This window comes from Mus musculus, chromosome 3 (genome assembly GCF_000001635.26).
Source record: "Mus musculus strain C57BL/6J chromosome 3, GRCm38.p6 C57BL/6J".
NCBI classification, from domain to species: Eukaryota; Metazoa; Chordata; class Mammalia; order Rodentia; family Muridae; genus Mus; species Mus musculus.
The window spans coordinates 14,166,360-14,191,317 of record NC_000069.6 but is presented as its reverse complement, the minus strand read 5'-3'; the positions used below and the strand labels follow the sequence as shown (position 1 = coordinate 14,191,317).

The 24,958-nt window shown below is 37.3% G+C and overlaps 1 protein-coding gene across 12 annotated transcripts in view; it reads right to left on the bottom strand.

Moving 5' to 3' along the window:
* Window positions 1-9,030: 9,030 nt before the first annotated feature.
* Ralyl (RALY RNA binding protein-like) overlaps window positions 9,031-24,958 on the bottom strand; it is a 710,633-nt gene continuing 694,705 nt past the window's right edge. For 8 of the 12 annotated variants that reach the window (NM_001357033.1, NM_001357035.1, NM_178631.4 and 5 more), the window contains one exon: window positions 9,031-10,280. In NM_001357033.1, the coding sequence (NP_001343962.1) occupies window positions 10,263-10,280 (18 nt within the window). In that variant the 3' untranslated portion in view covers window positions 9,031-10,262. The remainder of the gene's footprint in view (window positions 10,281-24,958) is intronic. The other 4 variants (XM_006530101.2, XM_011248150.2, XM_030252881.1 and 1 more) reach the window with 1 other exon arrangement.

Below are 24,958 nucleotides of genomic sequence, written 5' to 3'. Positions count from 1 at the left end.
TGGCTCCTGTGTTTAGCTGATCTTAATTAAGGGTTGTTCCTATTCTCAGTTGTAAGCAAGGCCTGGCTCCCTCTATCTTTTTATGTATGCATTTTCTTTGTTTTGTGTTAAGAACCAGTGTACCTTGGCAGATGTATTCGCCTAGCTTTCTTGTTTTTCTTCCGTATTATAAGACTGGTGCTCGCTTTGAGAAAATACATTCAAATACACACTCCCTTGTGTCCATGTCTGTTTGTCAACCCTCCATGCCAACTCCTTGCTCACCTGTAACCAGAACCCCTGCTTCCCTGCAGATCGAGGACCCAAATGAGGTCTGTTTGCAGCAATCCTTAGTCATAAGGGAAATGAAAATAAAAACAAACCTGAGATTCCACCTCACACCAGTCAGAATGGCTAAGATCAAAAACTGAAGTGACAGCAGAAGCTGGTGAGAATGTGGAGAAAGAGGAACACTCCTCTATTGCTGATGGGATTGCAAGCTGGTAAAACGACTCTGGAAATCAGTTTGGTGCTTCCTCAGAAAACTGGACAAAGTAATACCTGAGGACCCAGCTATACCACTCCTGGATATATACATAGAAGATATTCCAACATGTAATAATGACACATGCTCCACTACTATTCATAGCGGCCTTATTCATAATAGACAAAAGCTGGAAAAAACCCAGACGTCCCTCAATAGAGTAATGGATACAGAAAATGTGGTATATTTATACAATGGTGTATTACTCAGCTCTTAAAAATGATGAATTCATGAAGTTCTTAGGCAAATGGATGGAACTAGAAAATATCATCCTGAGTGAGGTAACCCAATCACAAAAGAACACACACAGTATGCACTCACTAAGTGGATATGAGCCCAGAAGTTTGAAATACCCAAATCACAATTCACAGACCACATGAAGCTCAAGAAGAAGGAAATTACAGTGTGGATAAGTCGGTCCTTCTTAGAAGGGGAAACAAAATATCCATTGGAGGAAATACAGAGTCAAAGTTTGGGGCAGAAACTGAAGAAAAGGCCATCCAGTGACTGTCCTACCTGGGGATCCATCCCATATAGAGTTACCAAACCCAGGCACTATTGTGGATGCTAACAAGTACTTGCTGACAGGAATGTGATGTAGCTCTCTCTTGACACTGCATGACAAATACAGAAGTGGGTGATCACATCCATCCATTGGACTGAGCACAGGGTCCCCAATGGAGGAGCTAGAGAATGGACCCAAGGAGCTGAAGGGGTTTGCAGCCCCATAGGAGGAAAAATATGAGCCAACCAGTAACCCCAGAGCTCCCAGGGACTAAACCATCAACCAAAGGGTACACATGGAGGGATCCATGTCTGCAGCTGCATATGTAGTAAAGGATGGCATTGTGGAGCATCAGTGAGAGGAGAGGCCCTTGGTCTTGTGAAGGCTCGATGCCCCAGTGTAGGGGAATGCCAGGACAGGGAAGCTGGAGTAGGTGGGTTAGTGATCAAGGGGATGGAGGATGGAATGCAGGGGTTTCATGACCCGTCCAGCGTCCAGTTATTCGAGGGTCTCGAGGGGACCTCCTCCTAAGAACCAAATGGGGGGTAGAGAGGGACGAGGGCCTTGTGCGAATAACGACACGGAGACGTTCTGGAATACATCAAAGCCCCCAAATGTATTTGCCAGGCCCGAGGTTTAAATGCACAAGCAAAAGGGGAAGTGCCTTTCAGCAGGAAGGATGGGGCAGTAGAATTGCACAAGGAAAAGGGGAAGTATAGATACTTATCAGCGAGAGGGATGGGGCAATACAAGCAAAAGGAAAAGTATTTATCAGTGGGGGGGGGTAGGCAATAGAATTGCACATTCTTAGGCAGTTACACGGGGAAGCAGGAACTTGGCGGTATCAGGGTTGGAACAATCTGTGGTTGTTCTTGGAGCGGTGTGTTGGTGGCCCGCTTTTGACCCTCTTTTCTTCTCGGGGGGAGAGGCCCAATTCAGAGATCAGGACAATAGCGTTGCCTTAATAGCTCCCAACAGTTTCAAAGAGGATTGAGGAAAGAGTATAAAATTTTCAATGTAAGTAAAGAAAATATCTAATTAAAAAATAAAACTTAAAAAAAAAAAACAACCAAAATTTGAACTTAGAGTCAGAACTGTTTTGGGTAGCAAGAAATGGCATGAGCTACCATGGAAACAGGTCTCCAAAGATACTTTTAAATTAGAATAAGATTTTTATGTAATATTGTCCTGTCTTAAAAAAAAAACCCAAACAGCTTTATAAAAGATTTAAAACAATGAGGTATTAAAGCTGTACCTCCACTGGTTCATATAAAATAATGTGTTTTTCTGGTAGTAAAACTTAATGGCATAAGAGAAAGCCACTTGGTATTGATTTTAAAGACATTAAATTGTTTATACTTCTTGAGTTCTTTGCATATATTGGATATTAGCCCTTTATCAGATGTAGGATTCGTAAAGATCTTTTCCCAATCTGTTGGTTGCCATTTTGTCCTATTGACAGTATCCCTGTTGGTTGCCAATTTGTCCTATTGACAGTATTCTTTGCCTTACAGAAACTTTGCAATTTTATGACATCCCATTTGTAGATTCTTGACCTTAGAGCATAAGCCACTGGTGTACTGGTCAGGAAAATTTCCCCTGTGCCCATGTGTTCATGGCACTTTCTCCTCCATGAGTTTTAGTGTATCTGGCTTTATGCAGAGGTCCTTGATCCATTTGGACTTGGAGAAGTTAGGCTCCAGAGAATCAAATAACTCTATTAAAAATGGGGTACAAAGCTAAACAAAGAATTTTCAACTGAGGAATATTGAATGGTTAAGAAGCACCTAAAGAAATGTTCAATATCCTCATTCTTCAGGGAAGTGCAAATCAAAACAACCCTGTGATTTTACCTCACACCAGTCAGAATGGCCAAGATCAAAACCTCAGCTGACAGCAGATGCTGGTGAGGATGTGGAGGAAGAGGAACACTCATCCATTGCTGATGGGATTACAAGCTGGTACAACCACTCTGGAAATGAGTTTGGCAGTTCCTCAGAAAACTAGACATAGAAATCCATGAGGATCCAACTATACCACTCCTGGGTATACACATAGAAGATGCTCCAACATGTAATAAAGACACATGCTCTACTTGGCAGCCATTATTTATAATAGCCAGATGTTGGAAAGAACCCAGATTTTCTTCATCAGAGTAATAGATACAGAAAATGTGGTACAATTACACAACGGAGTACTACTCAGCTGTTAAAAACAGTGAATTCATGAAATTCCTAAGCAAATGGATGGAACTAGAAAATGTCATCCCGAGTGAAGTAACCCAAACACAAAAAAAAAAAAAAAAAAAAAAATGCTATGGAAACTTTATATGCCCCAGTACAGGGGAATACCAGGGTCAAGAAGCAGGAGTGGGTGGATTGTCGAGCAGGGTGGGGGGGGGGGGGGTAGGGTATAGGGGACTGTCGGGATAGCATTTGAAATGTAAATGAAGAAAATATCTAATAAAATTTTTTTTTTAAAGAACATGCTATGCATTCACTGATAAGTGGATATTTGCCCAAAAGCTTGGAATACCCAAAATACAATTGACAGACTACATGAAACTCAAGAAGAAGGAAGACCAATGTGTGGGTGCTTTGGTCCTTCTAAAAAAGGAAAACATTCTCAGAGAAGTAGGGGGAGGGGGAATGGAATTGGGCATTTCCAGGAGAGAGGGAAACTGGAAAAGGTTTCTTTATGTACTTTTGAAATGTACATAAAGAAAGTATCCATTAAAAAATGTATTTGCCTTCTACAAACTATGGTTTTGCTTTGTGTTTTCACTGTTGGAGGAAAGAAAATATACTTTATTTTGATTTTGCAAAATCATACAATTGAGATATTATACATTTTGTTGTATTTGTAATCCTTTGGGGATTTTTCTTCCACTTCCTTTGTATCCAAAGAACTTCACAACATTTCTATGTTGTGGATAGCCCTGAACTAATTATATTTGATGTTGATTCTGTTCTCCTGTGAGTGGCTGAGAACATGGAATGAGTCAGCACTCAGGTGATTTCCTGTAAACCTGCTTCCCACCTTAATTTGTAAAATAAAGGAGAGCTGATGATTGGGCAGATAAAAGGGAAGGTGGGAAGAAATGGAAGAGAGAGAGAAAAAAGAGAAAGAAAGAAAGAAAGAAAGAGAGAGAGAGAGAGAGGAAGAAAGAAAAAGAAAGAAAGAAAGAAAGAAAGAAAGAAAGAAAGAAAGAAAGAGAAGAAGAGGGAGAGGACGCAGAGGAGGAAGAGGAAGAAGAAAAGAGGAGCAGAAGCCTAGAGAATCTGCAAGTTGTAAGGAGTCTCATTGATAGAGGAGATGGTGGTATTGTGGTAGATCTGCCCATCTAGGCGTACAGCATATATTTGTATTACCTGAGTCGTGTTTTCATTGCTGGGGCATATTTGGGTGGAGATTTACTGCAACATTTCTCTGCCTGCTATAGCCGGTTCTAGTTCCCAAATAACTTACAGATAGGCGTGGTATTTTTATTAACAAGCTACAAGCCTAAATTGGGCAGGTTCTGAGCTATTCTATCCCCCTAAGCTATCTGTTTCCTAGCACATGGTCCTTTACCTTCAATCTGGTCCTGGCCTTCGCTTGCTCTGCTATGTGAGTCTTCATGCCTGCTCTCTCATTGAAATCTCATGGAGAATCTCCAATTTTCTTCACATGGTTTCTCTACACACTCCTCTCCTCTGGTTCTTCTTCTTTCTCTGGTCTCCCTGGGATCCTCTCCTCTGATTCAAAGGAGACTGAGTCTCCTAAACTATTCTCTTCTGCCCAGCTAATTTGCTGGTAAACTACTGATCAGTCAGAAGGTGATAGAGAAGAATGTTTACAAAACTCTGAGATAGGTGATGCTAAATAAAAATAACAAACAATACCAGTACTGCTTATGTAGTAATCAGGATGTAAATACAAGGATAATCTTTACACTGCACAAAGACATTACTCCAACAATCTTTGGTTTTTACAGAAAACTAAAAACTAGGTATTTTAAAAACAGCCTTTAAAATGATTAAATTTATAAAACTATGGAATATTTAAAATTTATCCGATATTTTTATTTTAATGCATTTATTAACACATGATCTGTATAGCAAGACTAACTGTAGCTTTGTCAGTTAGGCAATAGTAGACGATCAGCTTCTTCTCCCAAGGCTACAGCTACTGTACTGTGTCAGCTCATTAGGTAACTAAAGATATTATTACTCTTGTGAAGAAAAGGCAGCCATGTTTACTTTGTCCTTAGGCTTCATCATAAAGGATAAACAGGTTTCAGTTACATCTTTACACTGAAAGAACATGTTCCACAATTACTGATCTCAACCATAACTTCCTATGTTTCTGGTAAATGATTAGATTTTTAAAAAAATGATCCAAAATCCACACAAAGTCTAAAGGTGTAAAAACTTAAGTAAGTTCTAAGGGTCTCAAAGTGATTTAAGATATATAGACATATATAAGTTTTAAGATATATAAATACAAACTGAAAAATATATTGTTACAACGAGATTTTAAAGGTTCAATGTTTTTATACTCATAAATGGAATTCTGATAAACTGGCAGGATACTCACTACTTACTATTCAGTAAAAAAACTAAAGGTTTTAAATTCCCTTTGGTTAAATATGTTTTATCTATTTTACAGACGTCTGTTAAATGACTTTTTAATGTACAATATGAATTTCAATACAATCAGAATGCTAATATATCTTAAGCTTTTATCTTCTTTGATGAAAAAAAAATTATGTTAGTTTTGCAGAATTAAAGAAATCATAAGACTTGGATCTACCTGTCAGAGGTCAAATGAATTCCAGATAAGGATAGCTTGAGTTTCTGTACCTCCTCAGAGCTGAGGTCTCTCCCCTTCCTCAACCACTGGGAACTTTGTATGTAGTCTATATTTGAGCACATCACTACTTGGCTGACAGACACCATCAGGGAACGCCTACAGACTGCAAACTGCTTGACATTGGACTTGCTGAAAGATGATGAAAAACAGTCCAGCTGATGTAATTGCTCCCTGTTCTTTCATCTGGATCAAGAAAATCGGATACTGCTGGGCAGTGGTGGGGCACACCTTTAATTTCAGCCCCTGGGAGGCAGAGGCAGGTGGATTTCTGAGTTCCAGGCCAGCCTGGTCTACAGAGTGAGTCCCAGGACAGCCAGTGCTATACAGAGAAACTGTCTCAAAAAACCAAACCAAACCAAACCAAAACAAACAAACAAACAAACAAAAACAAAACAAAAAAAAAAAAAAAGAAGAAAAGAAGAAAAAAAAACCGGATACTATTGAAAAATGCCCCATTGCTCAGCTTTTGAAGAGCCTTTCAGCTTTCCTGGGTCCTGAAAGTTTCAGCCCCAGTTTCAGCTGAAAGTAGTTACAGAAGGGAGTACTGTAAGTGCCCCTTAACAGGCTGAAAATGGGAAGCAGAGGCAGGCAGATTTCTGAGTTCAAGGCCAGCCTGGTCTACAGAGTGAATTGGGACTGCCAGGGTTATGCAGAGAAACTCTTTCCGGGGACGGGGAGGGAGGGGGAGTTTCCCTTTGGGAAAAACTTGTAGTTGTTATGTCAAACATTCTAGGGCATTGTGAGACAATTTAGCAAAAGTGAAAAAAAAAATAAAAAAAATTGTTGCATGGGGAGAAATAAAGGAGGCAGGCTGATAACTGGTTCCAGAATTTCTTTGTTTAGTCCTCTTGGCTAACCACCTTGCCCACCACATTATCAGGAGCACTGGCCCTTTTTCCTCCTGCTCCTCATAGCACCTTGAATTCTGAATGCTCTAGTTAAATTTATTTAGTCTAGAGTTATCCTCATGTCTTAAGGATCCAATGCAATCCCTTATACCCTGAAACAGATAATCAAGGATTTGAATAATATACAAATATAAATGGGAATTTAAGAAGAAACCAAACCTAAGCTGTTTTGAGTAAAACTTCCATTTTGGATGAACAAAGTTTAATCTAAGAGCTCCCTGGGTAGCTGCCATCCTACTCCACAGAGAGAGACACATGTTTGTGGATAATTGATAACTTAGTTGGCAAATTAAGACATGAATGATAAACAAGTCATCCCACTACAGTTGAAAAACAACAACAACAACAACAACAACCAGCCAATGAGGACAGGATAAATATATCACAAAGAAATGTTCCTAGGAAAGTCCCCATACCCTGAATCCTGATTGGTGGGAAAATGTAAATGTAGCTTTGCACAGATGTTTGTAGTTTTCAAAATTAAAATCTCTGAACATTCTGGCTTGCTCAGAGTTCAGCTCCTGAGTCTGTTCTGCATCCCTGATCAATCAGTAGCAGCTTGATTATAATAAAGTTTTGGTAAGACAAAACTTGTTCTCCTTCACCCTAGGGCAAGTGTTGTGTGACACTTCCCAATCTCTAACAAGGTAAGGAATACCTCGTGGTTGAAATGGATTAGTTTCTCTGAATTTGTATTGGTCATTCAGTTCACTAGCCAGTTCTGAGAAAGAAGGAAGGACTTGCCCAAACTCTAAACAATAAAGTTTTGACTCTAGCCAGGATGACCTTCCTCCATGAGAAGATGAGTGACTTTCTGTGTGTGTGCACTTCTGCTTCCAGTAAAGCCTGGCTCAGATCTTGGATTTTCTGAGTTTTATTTTTTGTTTGTTTTGTTTTTATTCTTTAATCATCAGAGGGGGGAAAAAAAACAAACATGTGTTGCTATAACTCTTGTTGACCTTACCATGGTGGTGTCACTCTTCTTTATTGACTATTATAAAGTTTGATAGATGATATATTGGGAAAATACTCATAAATGCTATTGACTACACAGTGTAGGCAAAGAAGCATTCTATTATTCATACTAAATATGTTATTTGGAAGTAAATCAGTATACATAAAACAATATAGCACATCAAATCAAGCTGTGATTAGTCTCAACTTGTCCTGTAACCTACTACATTCGCTTTATGTTTTTGTGTTTCTGAAAATGGAATGAGCAACGATAATCTGTATAAGAGGGGTTCCTCAGAGCTACTACAAAACACACCCAAACACCAAGTTCTCAGCACCAAGATTTATTACTCAGGAAGGACTAGTAAGTAGGTGGGGGTGGCTTAGGGACTGAGCGAATCAAGAGGTCAAGCAGCAAGTGCTTTTGTAGGAGTGGGGTTTTAATGAGAAAAAGGGGAAGTTTGTGCTAGGATGAGTCGGTTAATCCTAATAAGATAGAATGCTAGCCAGTGAAGCCAAATGATGGATTTTGATCTTAGGATCTTAATGTTTTGATAGTTGGACTTTGGTTATTTGTCTCAGAAAGTGGCCAGATAAAGGAAGAGACCTTGAGGAATAGCCTGAAAATCCAATCTAAAGGTTTACAAAGGGAGAATGATGGGGAAAGGGTAAATGCTGTCTGCAATGCTTGGGTCTGCTAGAGAGCCTTTCAATCTGTATCTTAGCTTTTATTGCTCAAACTTCTAAAATACCAACCAAACAACAAACAGCCCACCTCATATAAGAATGTCTAAAGGAGATGTGACCAGAGGTAGAATTTTTGGCTATTATGCAATAGACATATTTCAATATCAACAATCTACCGAGTAAAGAAACAAACAATAACAATATACACAAAAACACATACATAGTAACATGCAAAAAAACTAAAATAGCATATTTGTTTCTTTAATAATATATTTGATTCATAATTTTTCTCTCAAAATTTTAGTTGGAAATGTTGGTGTTTGATGCAAGTGCATTTTTTATTATGTTTGGAACACAAAGAATCAGTATGAAGTAAACTATTTTGAAGGCATTAGAAAGGAACTTAGCAAAAATCATGTTGGTGAGATTCAGGTTCTCCCCAGTTTCTGTGTGATAACGTGATTTGATATATGAAGCCATTTAGGTACCAAAACTAATTTGGATGGAAGTTGCCATAAGCTCTTTAATGAAGACCTTGAAAATATCTAGCAACAAATTTATGATCTGATAAGAAAACAAGACCTCATAATGACATAGATACATTTATATCTAGAAATATTTTATTATCATTTAATATTCAGAAGAGCAATACACATTCTCTGAATGTGATTTGGATGGTGACTTCTGTCAAGAATGCAGAGCCATCTGATTTTCTTTTGTACAGTAAGTTAATGTATGTTCAAACACAGGCATGCCATGAGGAGTATAGAGAACGCATCCAGAGCATATTTCAGTGTAGTTAGACAGCTTTTATTATTGGGCTTATTTTTAACCCATCATGGAGATGCAAAATGTTCACACTGAATATTAAAATAAGCAGAACACAAAGAAAAACCACACACCAACTTTGTTTTAAAAGAACCAGTATTTATTAAGAAATTATGTGCTGAGTGTGCCTATAGCCTGTGGGGATGGTCTCTCCCATTTCCACTGCACAAGACAATAGCCAAGAGTATTTGGAATATACAATGCTTGGGAATGGAGGATTCTGAGGAGTAGGAGAGAAGATGGAGAGGGTGTGCACTAACTGAAACTTTTGGATCCAAGGACAAGACAATCTTTTCCTTATCAGTTTACTTCTCGTCCATGAGTCCTGGAAGCTGTCCACAAGAGCACAGTCAGACTCCTCAGGAAATAGGTGGTGACTGGATCATTCATTTCAGCTCATTAGCGTCAAGCATGCTCACAGGTCAAACCAAAGTCCTTCATTTCTTGCATCACTTCTGAAATAACTGCATTCTTTATTAATAAAAATGGTGCTTATAGAGGGCAGAAATATAGCTTTTCATATAATTTCCTCATGGTCTAAGATACCTTAAACTATAAGTTGAAATTAAATTATAAAAACTAGCATACAATGTATATTTTCCCTATGACATTGTTGGAAACAAGCTTTAAGTGTAGGATTGCAACACTACATGACAATGTGATCAACAATGACACATGCTAATCATAAAAATAGCTTTTACAAATATACATTTGTATACAGTGTCTCTCTCACCACTCATTAACATCCTTCACAATTTAAGACTTAAAAAAAATAAGCAAGAAGGAAAACACATTTACAATGTAAACCATAAAACAACAATTGTACTGCTTGGAACACAGAAGAAATGGTATTTCTAAAAGTGAACAACACTGTCCGTATGATTGGAGCTTTTACATCAACTGAATTGGAGATGTTGCTGTCCATTGTGAAACCATCTTTCTCATTTTTCCACGTGGCACAGTTTCTCCTTTCTTCTTTTGGACTATTGTACACTACTTCATATCACTTTATCTGTAGAAACTGAGAAAAAAATTATTTTAAAAAAATGCAGGAATTTGTTTCATTTTTTTTGCATGTGTTGATACAAGTTATATCTGACAAGTAACTCCTTCCAGGCCTACCCCCTTTGACTGATCCAGCCTCATGTCTCTCTCTTTCTTGTATCAATCTAATTTGTTCTATTCATATACTGATGGATATGTGATTATTCACTGGAGCATCTAAGACACAAACCATAAGAATATTATTGTCAAGAAATACTGATTAGAGATCTCCTACATATGGAAATGTGCATTTCATCAAAACCTTGTACATGCATGATACTGATTTATACTTTGCAATATACTTTCTTAAAGACTAGTATATCTGGGATGCTATTAATAAATATGCAATGTGAAGAACTTTGTACAAAATAAAATAAATTGTGTAGAACCTCAGATATGGCACAATTAGAAGTGTTATAAAATTTATGGATATGTTGTATTAATAACTGGCTCAGCCTAAGGATAGATATGGGATCTGTATTTCTAATTTCATACTTGAAAATAAATGTTGCTGTGAAGTTATGTGGAGGTGTTTACTGAAGCAGTTGTGTATAAACTGAAACTGTATATTTTAAAAACTAATCAGGTAAATATTCCTCCCTTTAATTTTAAAATGTAGAATTAATAGCTGATATGAAGTGACTTTTTTCTCTAATTGCTTCTTTTATTTATTTATTCATTCATTCATTTATATTAATCACTTATTCATTTACATTTCAAATGATACCTCCCTTCTGGGTTACAGCTCCAGAAGATCCTCCCATCCCATGTGCCACCCCCCCTCCCTTTTGCCTCTATGAGGATGCTTCTCCACTCATTCACCACTCCCACCTCACGCCTCTTAGCATCCTCCGTATGCTGCGACTCCCAGAGAATAAGCCACCAACCAAAGAGTATATGCATTCAGGGAGACATGACTCCAGCTACATATGTAGCAGAGGATGGCCTTATCTGACATCAATGGGAAGGGAGGCCCTTGTTCCTGTGGAGACTTGGTGCCCCAGCACAGGAGGATGCTAGAGTGGCGAGGTAAGAGTGGATAAGTGGGTGGGGGAGCACCCTCATGGAGGCAAAGGGGAGCAGGGAGGGGAGATGGGATGGGAGATGGGATAGGAGGGTCTTGTGGAGGTGTAACTGGGAAGGGAGATATTATTTAAAATGTAAATGAATAAAATAATTAAGAAAAAGTAAAATGAAAGCAAATAGAGACTTGAAGAATATGCAAACCAATCATAATTTTATGTCATTTTAAAATAATTATGCTTAATGAGCCAATAAAAATGTGTATTTTTAACTGTTGAACTATTCCAAAAGGATACTTCATATATTGAAAAGCTGATTTTAGAAAAATTCATAAATTGTGCCAATTTTACAGTTTAGTCAAAAGGAACAAACCAAATAAAACAACGAAAAAAAATTAGACTTACTGTTCTCCTATAAACATTAAAAGTATTGGACTCAGATGAAAACAATAATATATCTATGAACAACCAAAACCATGAAATTAGAACAAGACTAATTGTTGCACTTGGAGATGCTGACTCTCCTAGCTGGGTTCAGAGGCCGATCTCTTTCTTGCACACAGTCACTGTTAAAGTGACTTCAGTGGACCTGAGCAGTAGTTTCTCTATGTCATTCTACTCATCCTTCAGGCCAATGACTGTCCACAGAGAAGTAATGCCAGCCACGTGAGATGCCATCCTCCTTAGTAAATGCATACCTTTAATTACATAAACTTCAACTATGTATAAAATATTTATTACACTATAAATCAAACTCTTAATGCTTTTACATTAAGGAAAAAAATCTGTTTTTTTTCTCCCTTAGTAGTTAAGGTAGTGTAAGTGTCTTGTGAATATATTATTTAGAATATACACTGGAAAACTGACTGACTCACATGATTTCAGATTTTTGTTTTGTTTTTTAGTGAAATCTTACTATGGATATTATATTGGAACTCAAAGAAAGCTAGGTTACACTGAAATGTTTACTATATTAGGTGTAAAGAACTTTTCAATTTAAAAAGACTATTTGTTAAAATAGAAAAGTAAAATGCCTGTAAATAAAATATGAAATATATTAAATTACAAATCACATTTACAAGTTTTGAATGCCAAAACTTTAATCACGACTCTTACAAGTGACTTTTGGACGAGTAACAAGTGGAGCTTGATTAATTTACACATATTACCATCAAAAATGCATTACAATTTTTACTTTATAACTTCAGTAAATCTTACTTAACTTAAACTTAACAAGTGTTAATAAAACTTGCATCTGCATAAAAATAGCAACCCAGGAAGATGACAGAAATGTGTTTTGATACTGTCTTTTTCCCTTGCTTATTTCTCCTATTTCAGCATCTATTATGCACATGTTAAACATACATTTAAAAAGTATACCATTATTCAATTGTGTTCATCTACTTCTAGAAAGTGCTCCTTGTGTATAGGAAGAATCAATTGGATTATGAAGCACAGTACTTTGAACTCATGTTTCAAATTCATACACTATTGTAAGTGTGGCATAAGGAACATTGTGTACATAATCTGTAAGTAAATACCAAAAGAATCAATTACTTCTGGTTAAAAGAGTACCTTAAGCAATAAAATTAACCTATAGATGAATGCTGCTGTGTGAAAATCAGCCATGGTAGTGTTAGAGTCTGATTGGTAACACCTGAATGCAGGAAAGAGCTAAGGCAGCTAAAATGACCGTAATCACAGTCTTTTCCCAGAGCATGCATTAGTCATTTCCTTGTTACGAATGGAAAATACTGAAGTTGCTGCTGTAGCTGTGCTTGGCTTGTAAAGTCTGTAGGCATTGTATTTCTCCAGGTTAGTTCTGACATGACATTGATTTAGAATATCCACACACAGTCCTGCACTTTTGAGAAATAATGACAAATCTAACAATTATCTACACTTTTAAAAAGAAAAACACCAAGCTGTAGAGTTTGTTCATTTCTGATTATCTTTCATAAACTTTTCTTTATTTCCTCTTTTGTTCTTTAATTATAAACAATTTTATACAATCCTGATTTTAGGAGGAAGAAAAGAGGGCTTGGAAGTAATTGTTTAAAATCTTTTTTTTTTATCTATAAAGTTATAAAGCCTTTCTCCAGCATAAAAGAAAAGCTTCAGTGACTCTAAATAGTGTTGTTCTGTTATTACCCATATGGAAACATGACTTGAATATAAATTTTCTTATCATTAAGCAATAGAAAATATATTCACGAGGATTTCTGATGTGAAAAAAGGGCTGCCTGTTGACTTCTAAAGTAGTGGGGGAAAAGGGAACAAGCTGCGACATTCTAGATGCTTTGAGACAGTCATTTACAAAATTGGTTTGTTTAGTATAAAGTAAAACTAATTGTGCTTTCTTGAATAGTGAGTAATTTATCCGCTTTCTGTATGGAAGCTTGGATGGTTTTAAAACAAATTCTCTTGATGATGAATGTTTTATCAACTCCTATTTCCTCTTATTTCTGAAAACTCACATAGGGAGTCACTCAAACAGGACTAGATTCTTGTATTTGATAAAGATAAAGAAGATAGCATAAATCACAGGGCAAGCTTGTTTATGTTAAAACCCATTATTCATATAAGTGAAATGAAAAAGATTCAGTAAATTTTGAAATAAATACACCTTGTTTATTATGCTTTTACCAAAAAGTAAATAATATTTTAAAAGAGGTTTTATGAAGAAAATGTTTAGCAGAAATGTTTGTTCTTCTGCATTGGGGTGTTTAATTGATAAGAAATCAGAAACCCCTGATATTTTATATTGTCTATGCAGTATCCTCAAAAGTGAAATGGTGAAGAACTTTATATACTAGTGGTCACATGCATAACCATAATAAATACCTTATCAACACTTTTTACATTTCTCTGGTAATTACTTAGACATTCACGTTTATGGATAATAGGATTATATTGAGCCTTTATATAACCCTCATTACACATGAGAGAAAAATATTTTATGTTTCTAATAACAAATTCTCACAACTTCTTTTTATTATTATTCAAACATATCAATAAACACTTGGAACCAAATATTATTTTTACTTTTAGACCCAAATATCAGCTTATGTAATTGAATGGAAACAAAGCTGGCAAATAATACTCATGAACTGTCAAAAATGAAGGCACATGGGGTAGCATATAATTCTTGAAACTGAATAGGATAGCTTCCTTAATTGATGACCACTGAGGTTGTTGGATGGTACAGCAGACAATATTGTCAAAACCTAAAGAGTGTTAGCAAATTAAAAACATGAAAGTGACCTAGGCATATGCCCAACATATGCTCCACCATCCCTGAAAGACACTTGCTCAACTCTGTTCATAGCAGCTTTATTCATAATAGCAAAAACCTGAAATAAACTAAATGTTCCTCAGCTGAAGAATAAAGAAAATATGGTAAATCTACACAATGGAATACTTTTCAAATATTAAATACAACGACATCATGAATTTTGCAGCCAAATAGTAGATCTTGAGATCTGAGTGAGGAAACCCAATCCCAGAAGGACATGTATTGTATGTATTCACTTACATATTAAGTGAGTACACATAAGTGTGTAAGTATAACACATTAAGTGGATATTCGTCATGAAATGCAGGATACCCATGTCTCACTCCACTGACCCAAAGAAGCTAAACAAGAAGAAAGACGCAAGAAAGGATACTTGAATCCCACTTAGAAGAGGGAATAAAATAGTCATAAGAAAGAGATGGAGGAAGCACACGGGGTGAGAGAGGAAAGGGACAGGGAGGATGACCAGATAGCCATGAGAATGAATGAAAATCTGCAACTGACAGGGATGCGGAGTTAGGGGGCATCTCCAGAAAGAGAGATCTGGGATAAAGGAGGTGTCCAGGAATCAATGTGTGTCCTTACCTGTGACTCACAGCATTGGGGATACGTAACCTGAAGAGGCCACCTCATGTAGCCAGACAGGAATCCCATTGGAGTAATGGGGACATCAACAAAACTTTTGACCCAAAATTTATCCTATCTACAAGAAATGCAGGGCCAGGGAATGGAGCAGAGATTGAGGGAACTGCCAAACAATAACCAGACCAACCAGAGACCCATCCCATGGGCAAGCGCCAATCCCTGACACTATTAATGGTACTTTGTTATCAGTAGTCTACATGAAGACAGGAGTCTACCATGACTGTCTTCTGAGAGACCATGTCAGATACATACAACCACAGCCAAAGAGTGGATGAAGCTTGGGGACTTTTATGCAAGAAAAGGAGGAAGGATTGAAGCCCCTAAGGGGATAGGAACTCCATAGGAAGATCAACAGACTCAACTAATCTGGACACCTGGGACTCACCATGACTGAACCACTAACCAAAGAACATACATGGGCTGTACCTAGGCCTCCCCTACATATGCAGCAGATGTGCAGCTTGGTCTTCATGTAGGTCCTGAACAAGTAGAGGCAGAGCTATCTCAAAGCTGTTGCTTTTATGTGAGATATGTTCTAGCTGGGCTGCTTTGTCTGGCCTCAGTGGAAGAGGATGCACCCAGCCTCACAAAGAGTTGATGTAGCAGGGTCAGGGGATATACCCCAGGGTAGGGCACTCACTCAGAAGAGTAGGGGAGGGGGGATAAGGGGAAGAATTGTGGGAGGGGTAACTAGGATGGTGTCAGTGAGCAGGATCTAAAGTGAATAAGTAAAATCATAATAATTAAAAGTCACAACTGAAAAGTCACTATCATAATGCTTATATGAACTCATACATATGAAAAATATGTTGGCTTTTTATGTAATTTGGTTGTTTATGATTTACAAAATCCATTAACTTTTTGGGTGAATTGTGTGTTCCGATTTACTTGTGTGCTCCACTTTATGGCATAGGCTCATACCTTAGTCTATTGAAGAAAAAAGTGGCAGAAAATGGGAGCAAAGGGAGGGAGAGAGCTTAAAATTAAACTGTTTTTCTTTACTGACTCAAGAACCCATTTTACTCATGGAGCTACAAAATAAAATGATTTTGAGGACTTTGTAAACTGTGCTTAATTCAGCTCTTTCCTTTCAAATGTCTTAAAACTTTTAGGAATAGATCCATTTTTGTTCCATGAATATTCTATCACTATTATGTACAAAACAGAGAGAGTGGATTATACAGTAGAGGAAATGGAGCCACCCATCATGGAAGATGTGTGTGTGTGTGTGCATGCATGTGTGTGTGTGTGTGTGTGTGTGTGTGTGTGTGTATAATGTCTGCACAGACTTCCCTGTCATATCTTACATACTAAGATACCTAAAATTAATCTGAATGCTACTACATACATCAGCAGTCCAAGCGTATTTAACCATAGCCAACTCTGTTTTAAATCCATGTTCTCCAAGAAAACTATCTAATCCTAATGTCTCAATTTTACCAACTAGAAGAGAATGCTTCTGCCAGAGACCTGACAGGTTTAGTTTTCAGTCTGCCAGAAAATCAGGAACAGACCTCTGGATTTTTATGCCACTCAGTGCTAGTTTCCACTACTGTGATCCTGCCTCTGAGTAAAGTCCACTTAATTGTAAGGACAATTTATTACCACTGATGTTTCAGTTTCTGGGAAGTTCATACATGGTTGATTGGCTTTTGTAAACTTACCATTGCTTTTAAGTTTGCAGCAAGCTTGCAATATTGCAGGATAATGGCATGGTGGAGGACAGTCACTCAACACATGGTAGTTGAGAAGCAGAGATAAAGACAGGGGTGGGGACAAATTATACCATTTAAAGTATGCCTCAGTGACTGACTACTCTAAGAAGGCTCCACCTCCTCATTCAACAACAAAGCTATGAATGCATTTACCATTTGATGAGGTATACAATCCAGTTACCTTTTACAGTCATCAATAGCTGGGAATTGAGCCTTCACTACACTGGGCTTTTAGAGAAAGACATCTTATCAGAATTCTAACACAAATGATTATCAAATAGCTAATTGTCAGTTTCCTGAGCTATTGATAACATAAATTCTTTGAGTTTGTAAGAGTAGTCTCAGAATCTGGACTGTGGAAAAAGTTAATAAAACTATACATCTGCCTGTTTGCTACCTGATCTTGTCTAGATTTATGAATACTTTATGCATTTCCAAGTTTAATAAGAAAACCTTTATAAACATGCAAATACATATGAGTTTTATTGAAATTGAACAGAAAGAGTGAGAATTATATAACTTTCTTTTTATACAGATGAGTGAAATATTAGTGTCCAAATATTTTGAAGGACAAACCTAAGAAGTTGCTATCCGCCCATGAGAGAGTGAACAGCATGACTGCTTTCAAGAATCTTTAGCATTACTTTTGGTCATTAAGTCTATTGAGCATCAGAATTGTTAAGTAATATTATTAATCTTAGATCAATAGGTTCTGTTTGACCTGTTCCAGGGCAAAGCCCAGGACTAAGTTTCCTAAATTTTTCTTAACTTTATCTGCGTACCTCAGCGCTTGAGATATCCTTCATTTTATTTTTGAGAGACAATGCTTTGAAGGCCTTTGAACTCCTACATACCTGCTGAGTATGCTGTCACCCATTCTGACTGTTCTTTTCCCCAACGTCATGTCTTGAAATTAGTCATTTAACTGACAGTCTTAAAAAATTAGATACCACATCTCAGGAGGGCATCATCTATTTCTGAAATATACATCATCTCTCCTGTGACTGCTTACAACATGCTAAATAGCTAGATACCCTAACCTCACATTCTGTCTGTGTGATGTACCATACAGCATGCGTGATCCACCTAGCCTTCCATTTTGAATGTGTGTCTTTACCTGGGACTTGAACAAGAGCAACCATCATATCAAAAGTAATAAAGTTCTTTACCTCAAGAGTCTCTTGATAACTAATGATATCCATAATAACTCTTGATAACTAATAATATCCATATGCTCTTGCTGACTATGTAGCTTTGGAGAAAGGCTCACTTGAAGAAAGGCCAAAATCTGATCGTTGAACTATAAATGCTGAAAAAAAAATCTCAGTTCCCATGAGACACTTAAGTGCAGTGATTTTGGATAAGGCATGGTCCATGATACTTGATCACATCTGGTCCCCTGTCTTCAGGATATGTTGGCTCTTTTTTTTTTTTAATTTTTAATTAGATATTCTCTTCATTTACATTTAAAATGCTATCCTTTTTCCTAATTTCTTCTCTGAAAGTCCGCTATACTCTCCCTGCACCCTGCTCCCCAACCAACCCACTCCTGCTTCCTGGCCCTGGCATTCCCCTGTACTGGGACATATAATCTTTGCAAGACCAAAGGCCTTTCCTCCCATTGATGGCCTACTAGGCCATCCTCTGCTACATATGCAAATAGAGACACAAGCTCTGGAGAGTACTGGTTAGTTCATATTATTGTTCCTCCTATAGGGTTGCAGACCCCTTCAGCTCCTTGGGTACTTTCTCTAGCTCATTTATTGGGGGCCCTGTGTTCCATTCAATAGATGACTGTGAGCATCCACTTCAGTATTTGCCAGGCACTGGCATAGCCTCACAAGAGATAGCTATATCAGCGTCCTGCCAGAAAAAACTTGCTGGCATCTTGCTGTACTGAATTCATTGTATCTCCATTCCATTTTCTCAATTTAATAACCCCCTTAACTACTTATTCTTAACTGTTAAGTTTTATAGCCTGAGCTAACTGTCCTGTTAAATTATTTTCATCTTTATTCAATTTGTCATCAAAGAAGTGTAACCAAGAGACTTTATATTATAGTGGATCATAAATACCCATATCATTCAGTTTTAGTAGCTTAGAAATCAATGTTTTTCTGTATGATCATAGAATATCAAAGATTGTGTAAAGTATGACAACATGCTTAATCTATTTACTAAAATTGAAAGAGAACAGAAAATTATTAACATAATTATGAAAATAGATAAAAGGTAGATATTACTAAATTCAGCTTATTTAAGTTCTATGGATACAAATAATAAATACTACTGTTTTCCATATTTATGCTTTAGTTTATGTCCTTGGCTTATAGATGTAATATAAAATGATTCATACTGATTTAAATATAATGTGCTAATGTGATTATAACTATGAATGTCATATCCTTGCTAGGGTTGGAGTTACCATATGTGATTTTCAAAAATCTCCATTTAGAGTTAATGATATCATTTGTTTTGTGTAATCATTGTTTTTGCTAATGCTAGCATTGACACTGATAGATTTTACATTTAGACACACAGAACCTATTTGTTTGTTTTTTTAGTACATTTCCTTTCATCAAAATCATAAATTATTTTCACATGAAAGACAAGTAGTGCTTTTTTGGATTTATTAAGGAATTGTTTTTCTAGTGAGGGAAAATGTTATGATATCTTCTCTACTGCAACTCCAGAAATATGAAGAATCGTGATGTCTGAGGAGCTGAGCAGGTAACAGATTGCCTAGAGCAGTGCCCAGGTCTGCAGAGCTTTTCACAATGTCAAGGTGATGGCTGTGTGACTGTGGTTCCACCTACTGTGACAAGGAATACCTCACAAAGTAGTTTTCTCTATTTGTAGATCCTGTGGTTGGACCAAAATTATTATCCTCATTCTAGATCTATTAAATGTCCAAACTATATAATAATCCAAAATCTACCGAGAATGGTGATAACTCATAGAACTGAGAGTAGTTATATAACTATTGAAATTTGTAGATATATCAGACTATCAGGGCATGTCAGATCTCATAGCATGGCAGAAGAGAATTAGTTGGAGAATGACTCTAGAGGGTGTCTAGCCGCTATTAGAATATTTAAATAGCAATCAGAAGAGTAAGACTATCATTTTTTTTTTTTAGGTTTGGTAATTACATATACAGGGAAGAATATAACAGAATCCAATCATTAGATCAATTCTAAAGATGACCTCAAGAGAGTTAAATCAAGAGAAGGGTTTAGAGCCTGGGCTTCCGGGCACTTTGTCTAAGACTACCTTACTTTGTTCTTTATGCAGATCTGAATTGTCTAAAATTTGGGAATGACACATTCATAACTTTTATGTGTACAATATGTGGAAGGTTGTACTATACTTGACATGTTTTGGCTATGGTTTGAGTATGCCTCTGAGTTTTGAGTATTGGGGCACTGTGCTCAGAGTGCTTTGTGAGCTTGTAAATCTTTAGCTAGTGAATCTGTCCTGAGGATCACATCTAGAGGGGTTTGTGGTAGTTTTCATGGGAGCCTGAGATAACTCTTTCAAGGGTGTTTTCATGAAAAGAAGAAGCATAAGCATACCTCTTCCGCAATTCCTCTGTCTGAATGTCTCACCATGTGCTCTCTGAATAATGCAAAAGTCTGTAACTCTCCTATGACATTTTCCATAAGGATTTTGCCATATTTAGGACACTGTGGATCTGAGGCCATGCCCTAGAACCTTTAAAACTGTGAGCTAGATTTTATTATAATGTTACCCAGTACTGGACATTTCTTAGTAGTGTTGGGAAAATAATAATACGCCATATAAACATATTCAAATTTGTTGTAAATAACAACCAATGAGGCATATTTTGGCCAATCATTATTCTTTGATCCTTGTTTCATAAAGCAAAATGTCTTGTTTACTTTAGACCCAGGTCAAAGATTCCCATTTTTTTCGAGTTATGGGTGGAATAGAAAGAGACAGGGAGGTCTAGTGGGCACAGATGATCTATATGAACATATGAGATTAGGTGAAAAGAAGATGGGGCATAGGGAAAGTATGAGAACCTAAGCAAAACCTTCAACTTGGACTTCATTGATATGCAGCCATTCTGATAGTAATGTAGTGTGGTGTGGTATGGTATGTCTGTGTAATAATCTTATTATTATTGTTTTAAGTTGTTTTAGCTCCAGACCAAATACTAATCAATACTAAAATTATTAAGAACTTTATAACTTCACACATTTAACTGCTCTGTGCAGTCATGTAGGCAGAGGTTCCCTAATTGTCTCTTGATTGGGGTCAATAAAGAGGGCAGAAGCTAATCGCTGGAAAAGGGCAGGATTTCCTGGACAGAGAGGAAGAAAAGGGGAATTCAGATCAGGTTGTGGAATGGAGAGGAAGCACAGACATGTAGGTCTCAGGGACAATAGTTTGTGACCTCTGCTGTGGGTAGAGGCAAAGAACAATGGGACAGAATATTCTTTGTCCCACTTTTGAGTTATGTGGTCAGAAATGTGATTCATTGACACAAGGGTACTACTCAGCTATTAAAAATAATGACTTCATGGAATTCTTAGGTGAATGGATGGAACTAGAAAATATCATCCTGAGTGAGATAACCCAAGCACAAAGAATACACATGGTATGCACTCACTGAATGGGATATTAGCCCAAAAGCTTGGAATACCCAAGGTACAATTCACAGACCACATGAAGCTCAAGAAGAAGGAAGACCAAAGTGCAGATGCTTCAGTCCTTCTTAGACGGGGGAAACAAAATACTCAAGGGAGGAAATAAGGAGACAAAGTATAGAGCAGAGACTAAAGGAAAAAAACATCCAGAGACTGCCCCACCTAGGGATCCATCCCATATACAGTCATCAAATCAAACACTTTTGAAGATGCCAAGGAGTGCTTTCTGTCTCCTGAGAGGCTCTGCCAAAGACTGACAAATACAAAAGCAGAAGTTTGCAGATAATCATTGGACTGAGCATGGTATCCTCAATTGGGGAGTTAGAGAAAGGACTGAAGAAGCTGAAGGGGTTTGCAAGCTCATAGGAAGAACAACAATATCAACTAATGAGACCTTCCAAGAGCTCTCAGGCACTAAACCACTAACCAAAGAGTACACTTGGAGGGAGGCAGAAGATGGCCTTGTGAGGCATAAATGGGAGGAGAGGCCCCTGATCCTGTGAAGGCTGGATGCCCCAGTGTAGGGGAATGCCAGGGCAGGGAGGCAGGAGTGGGTGGGTGGGTGGAGGAACACTCTCATAGAAGCAGGGGGAGGGGAGATAGTATAGGGGTTTCCAGAGGGAAAACCTGGAAAGGGGATAACATTTGAAATGAAAATAAAGAAAATATCCAAAAAAGAAAGGAAAAGAAAAAAAAAAAGAAAATAATAAGAAAGCTATGCCTGCATTAATTTGATCACTATAATTTTACAATTAACAGGACAAAAATGCAAAAATAGTAAGGATTCATCTATTTTCAGAATCCTAATGATTCATAGCTGTTTTATGATAAATATTCAAAGACATTTATTTTTTTACAAAATCACTGCAGTAACCAAACAAAAGCAGGAGGGCTGGTCCTAATAAAATGGACACACATGCTCATGGAAAAAGAATCCAGGTAGGTGGACTCAGGAAAGAACCAGAAGGGATTAAATAGGACTTATTAGGGCTATGCAAACCCACAAATTTCAGTATCAAGTAAGCAATTGTGAATAAGGAAATTTAACCTTTCTACATCTGAAAATAATGTTCATAACAGTATAAAATCTAAAGGTTGACAATGAAAATATAAAAGAATTAACAAGTGAAAAAAGCATGAAAGCATATGAATAATTCCTTAGTATCAGTAAACAAATGAAATTCTGTGGCCTCAATGAGATTACATCCTGCTGAATGAGATTTAATTCTAGAACTAAATAATATTACAAAAAGGGTCTGTTCCCATAGTGTAATAATTCTCCAGAAAAGTCCCTGCAAGGAATAGTAGCTCATAATGAACTTCAGAACCCAGACAATGCTGACTGTCAGCAGTTAACAGAGGATTTGAGGCTGCAAGCAAAGAACACAGCCAGCAATGATAAGGTTGTATTTAGTAAAAATGTGACACATTTTCCTTGAGCAAAACAAAGAAGTTTTAATAATAAAAAAGACAAGATGAAAAAGAATTGTCTACATACCTCTGGGTATATTTCCAAAGAGAACAGTTTCAGACATGATCATTAATAAAGGTAGTATATACTTACATTTTTAAATAAATGTTAAGAATAATGCATTCTTGATGTGCCAAAAAGGAACAAACTTTAAGACCAAAAATAAGAAGACAGCCCCTGTAGTCCTTGCATACTGAAGTTCTGAGGCCAGCTGGGATTGCATAAAAGGACCCTGGACTAAAAATAATTAAATAGAAATTTTTAGAAAAGCAAACTCAGTTTTTTGGGGGGCATGGATAGCACTGTGGAAACAGTAATAGATCATTCTCAAGAGAAACATATAACACAAGAATTGTATATTAAGAAATGCTATTTTCTTATTGTGAAGGTAAGGGAAAATAATCAAGACAAATTTGCTTCATCATCTACCAGAGAATGGACTCACAGAGCCAGAAATCCAGTCTCTTCTTCAAGGCTGGGGTTTTCAAAGTCCCTAAGAGGCCTCTTTCTCCCAATTTTAATGTTTTTCAGTTTGACAAAGGGCAGGATGGTTGATTGATTGGCACATAACTATTGTCTAAACACGTGTTGATCTGGCATTGAACTTGTTGAGCCAGTCCATCAACAAGGGACTACTGGGAGGAGAAAAGGCCTCCAATGCCTTTGTTTCAAGATGACAGTCACTGGGCTCAGAAGGGTAAGAAAGAAGGTGGCCATCTTGAACTTTGTCACATTTATTACTAATCATGGCCCCTTTCCCCATATCTGTCTGCCTATCAGAGAATCTTTCTAACGCATTACCTCTTGGGGTTACAGGTGGTAGGAGAGAAACCACAAAGTAAGCTATATTTATAAAAAAAAAATCACTGATAAAGTACAAATTAATTCAATGTACATCAATATGCTCACTTATAAAATCTGTGTCTGTGCACAGTTGTAAATTTGAGGCAAAGTGTCTTGCTATTTACTGTGTACACCACACTAGCAGGCCTGGGAGCTTCGGAAATCTCCTGTTTCCACCTCTGATCTTTCAATTAGAGCACTGGAGTTACACAGGAAAGCTAGTGCATCTTGTTTACAAGGGTTCTGGGTAGCGAAGCTTAGGCTTTCCCGCTGGCATGTCAAGTTCGTTAACCACTAGAACATCCTCCTAGCCTCCAAATCCCACCTACGGATAAATATTACAGGAAAAATAATGATAGTTCAATGCAATGTAAATTTGCCTGAGAGAAAGGATAATCCAGGAATCTGGAAAAACTTAACAATGTAAGCACATGTGCACAGTAAAATGTTCACCATTACTTAAGATTGAAGATAATTTTAATAATTCTATTAGTGAATTTTGTTCTTTTGATTTTAAATTAAATACTTTTACTGTTTCAAGTGGAACTAATATTCCCCATCTGTTTTTATGCTTAGAGAGTACAGATTTTGAGATGTACTACATTTTTTTTTCTTTTCCATTTTTTATTAGGTATTTAGCTCATTTACATTTCCAATGCTATACCAAAAGTCCCTCATAGCCACCCACCCCCACTCCCCTACCCACCCACTCCCCCTTTTTGGCCCTGGCGTTCCCCTGTACTGGGGCATATAAAGTTTGCATGTCCAATGGGCCTCTCTTTCCAGTGATGGCAGACTAGGCCATCTTTTGATACATATGCAGCTAGAGTCAAGAGCTCCAGGGTACTGGTTAGTTCATATTGTTGTTCCACCTATAGGGTTGCAGATCCCTTTAGCTCCTTGGCTACTTTCTCTAGCTCCTCCATTGGGAGCCCTGTGATCCATCCATTAGCTGACTGTGAGCATCCACTTCTGTGTTTGCTAGGCCCCG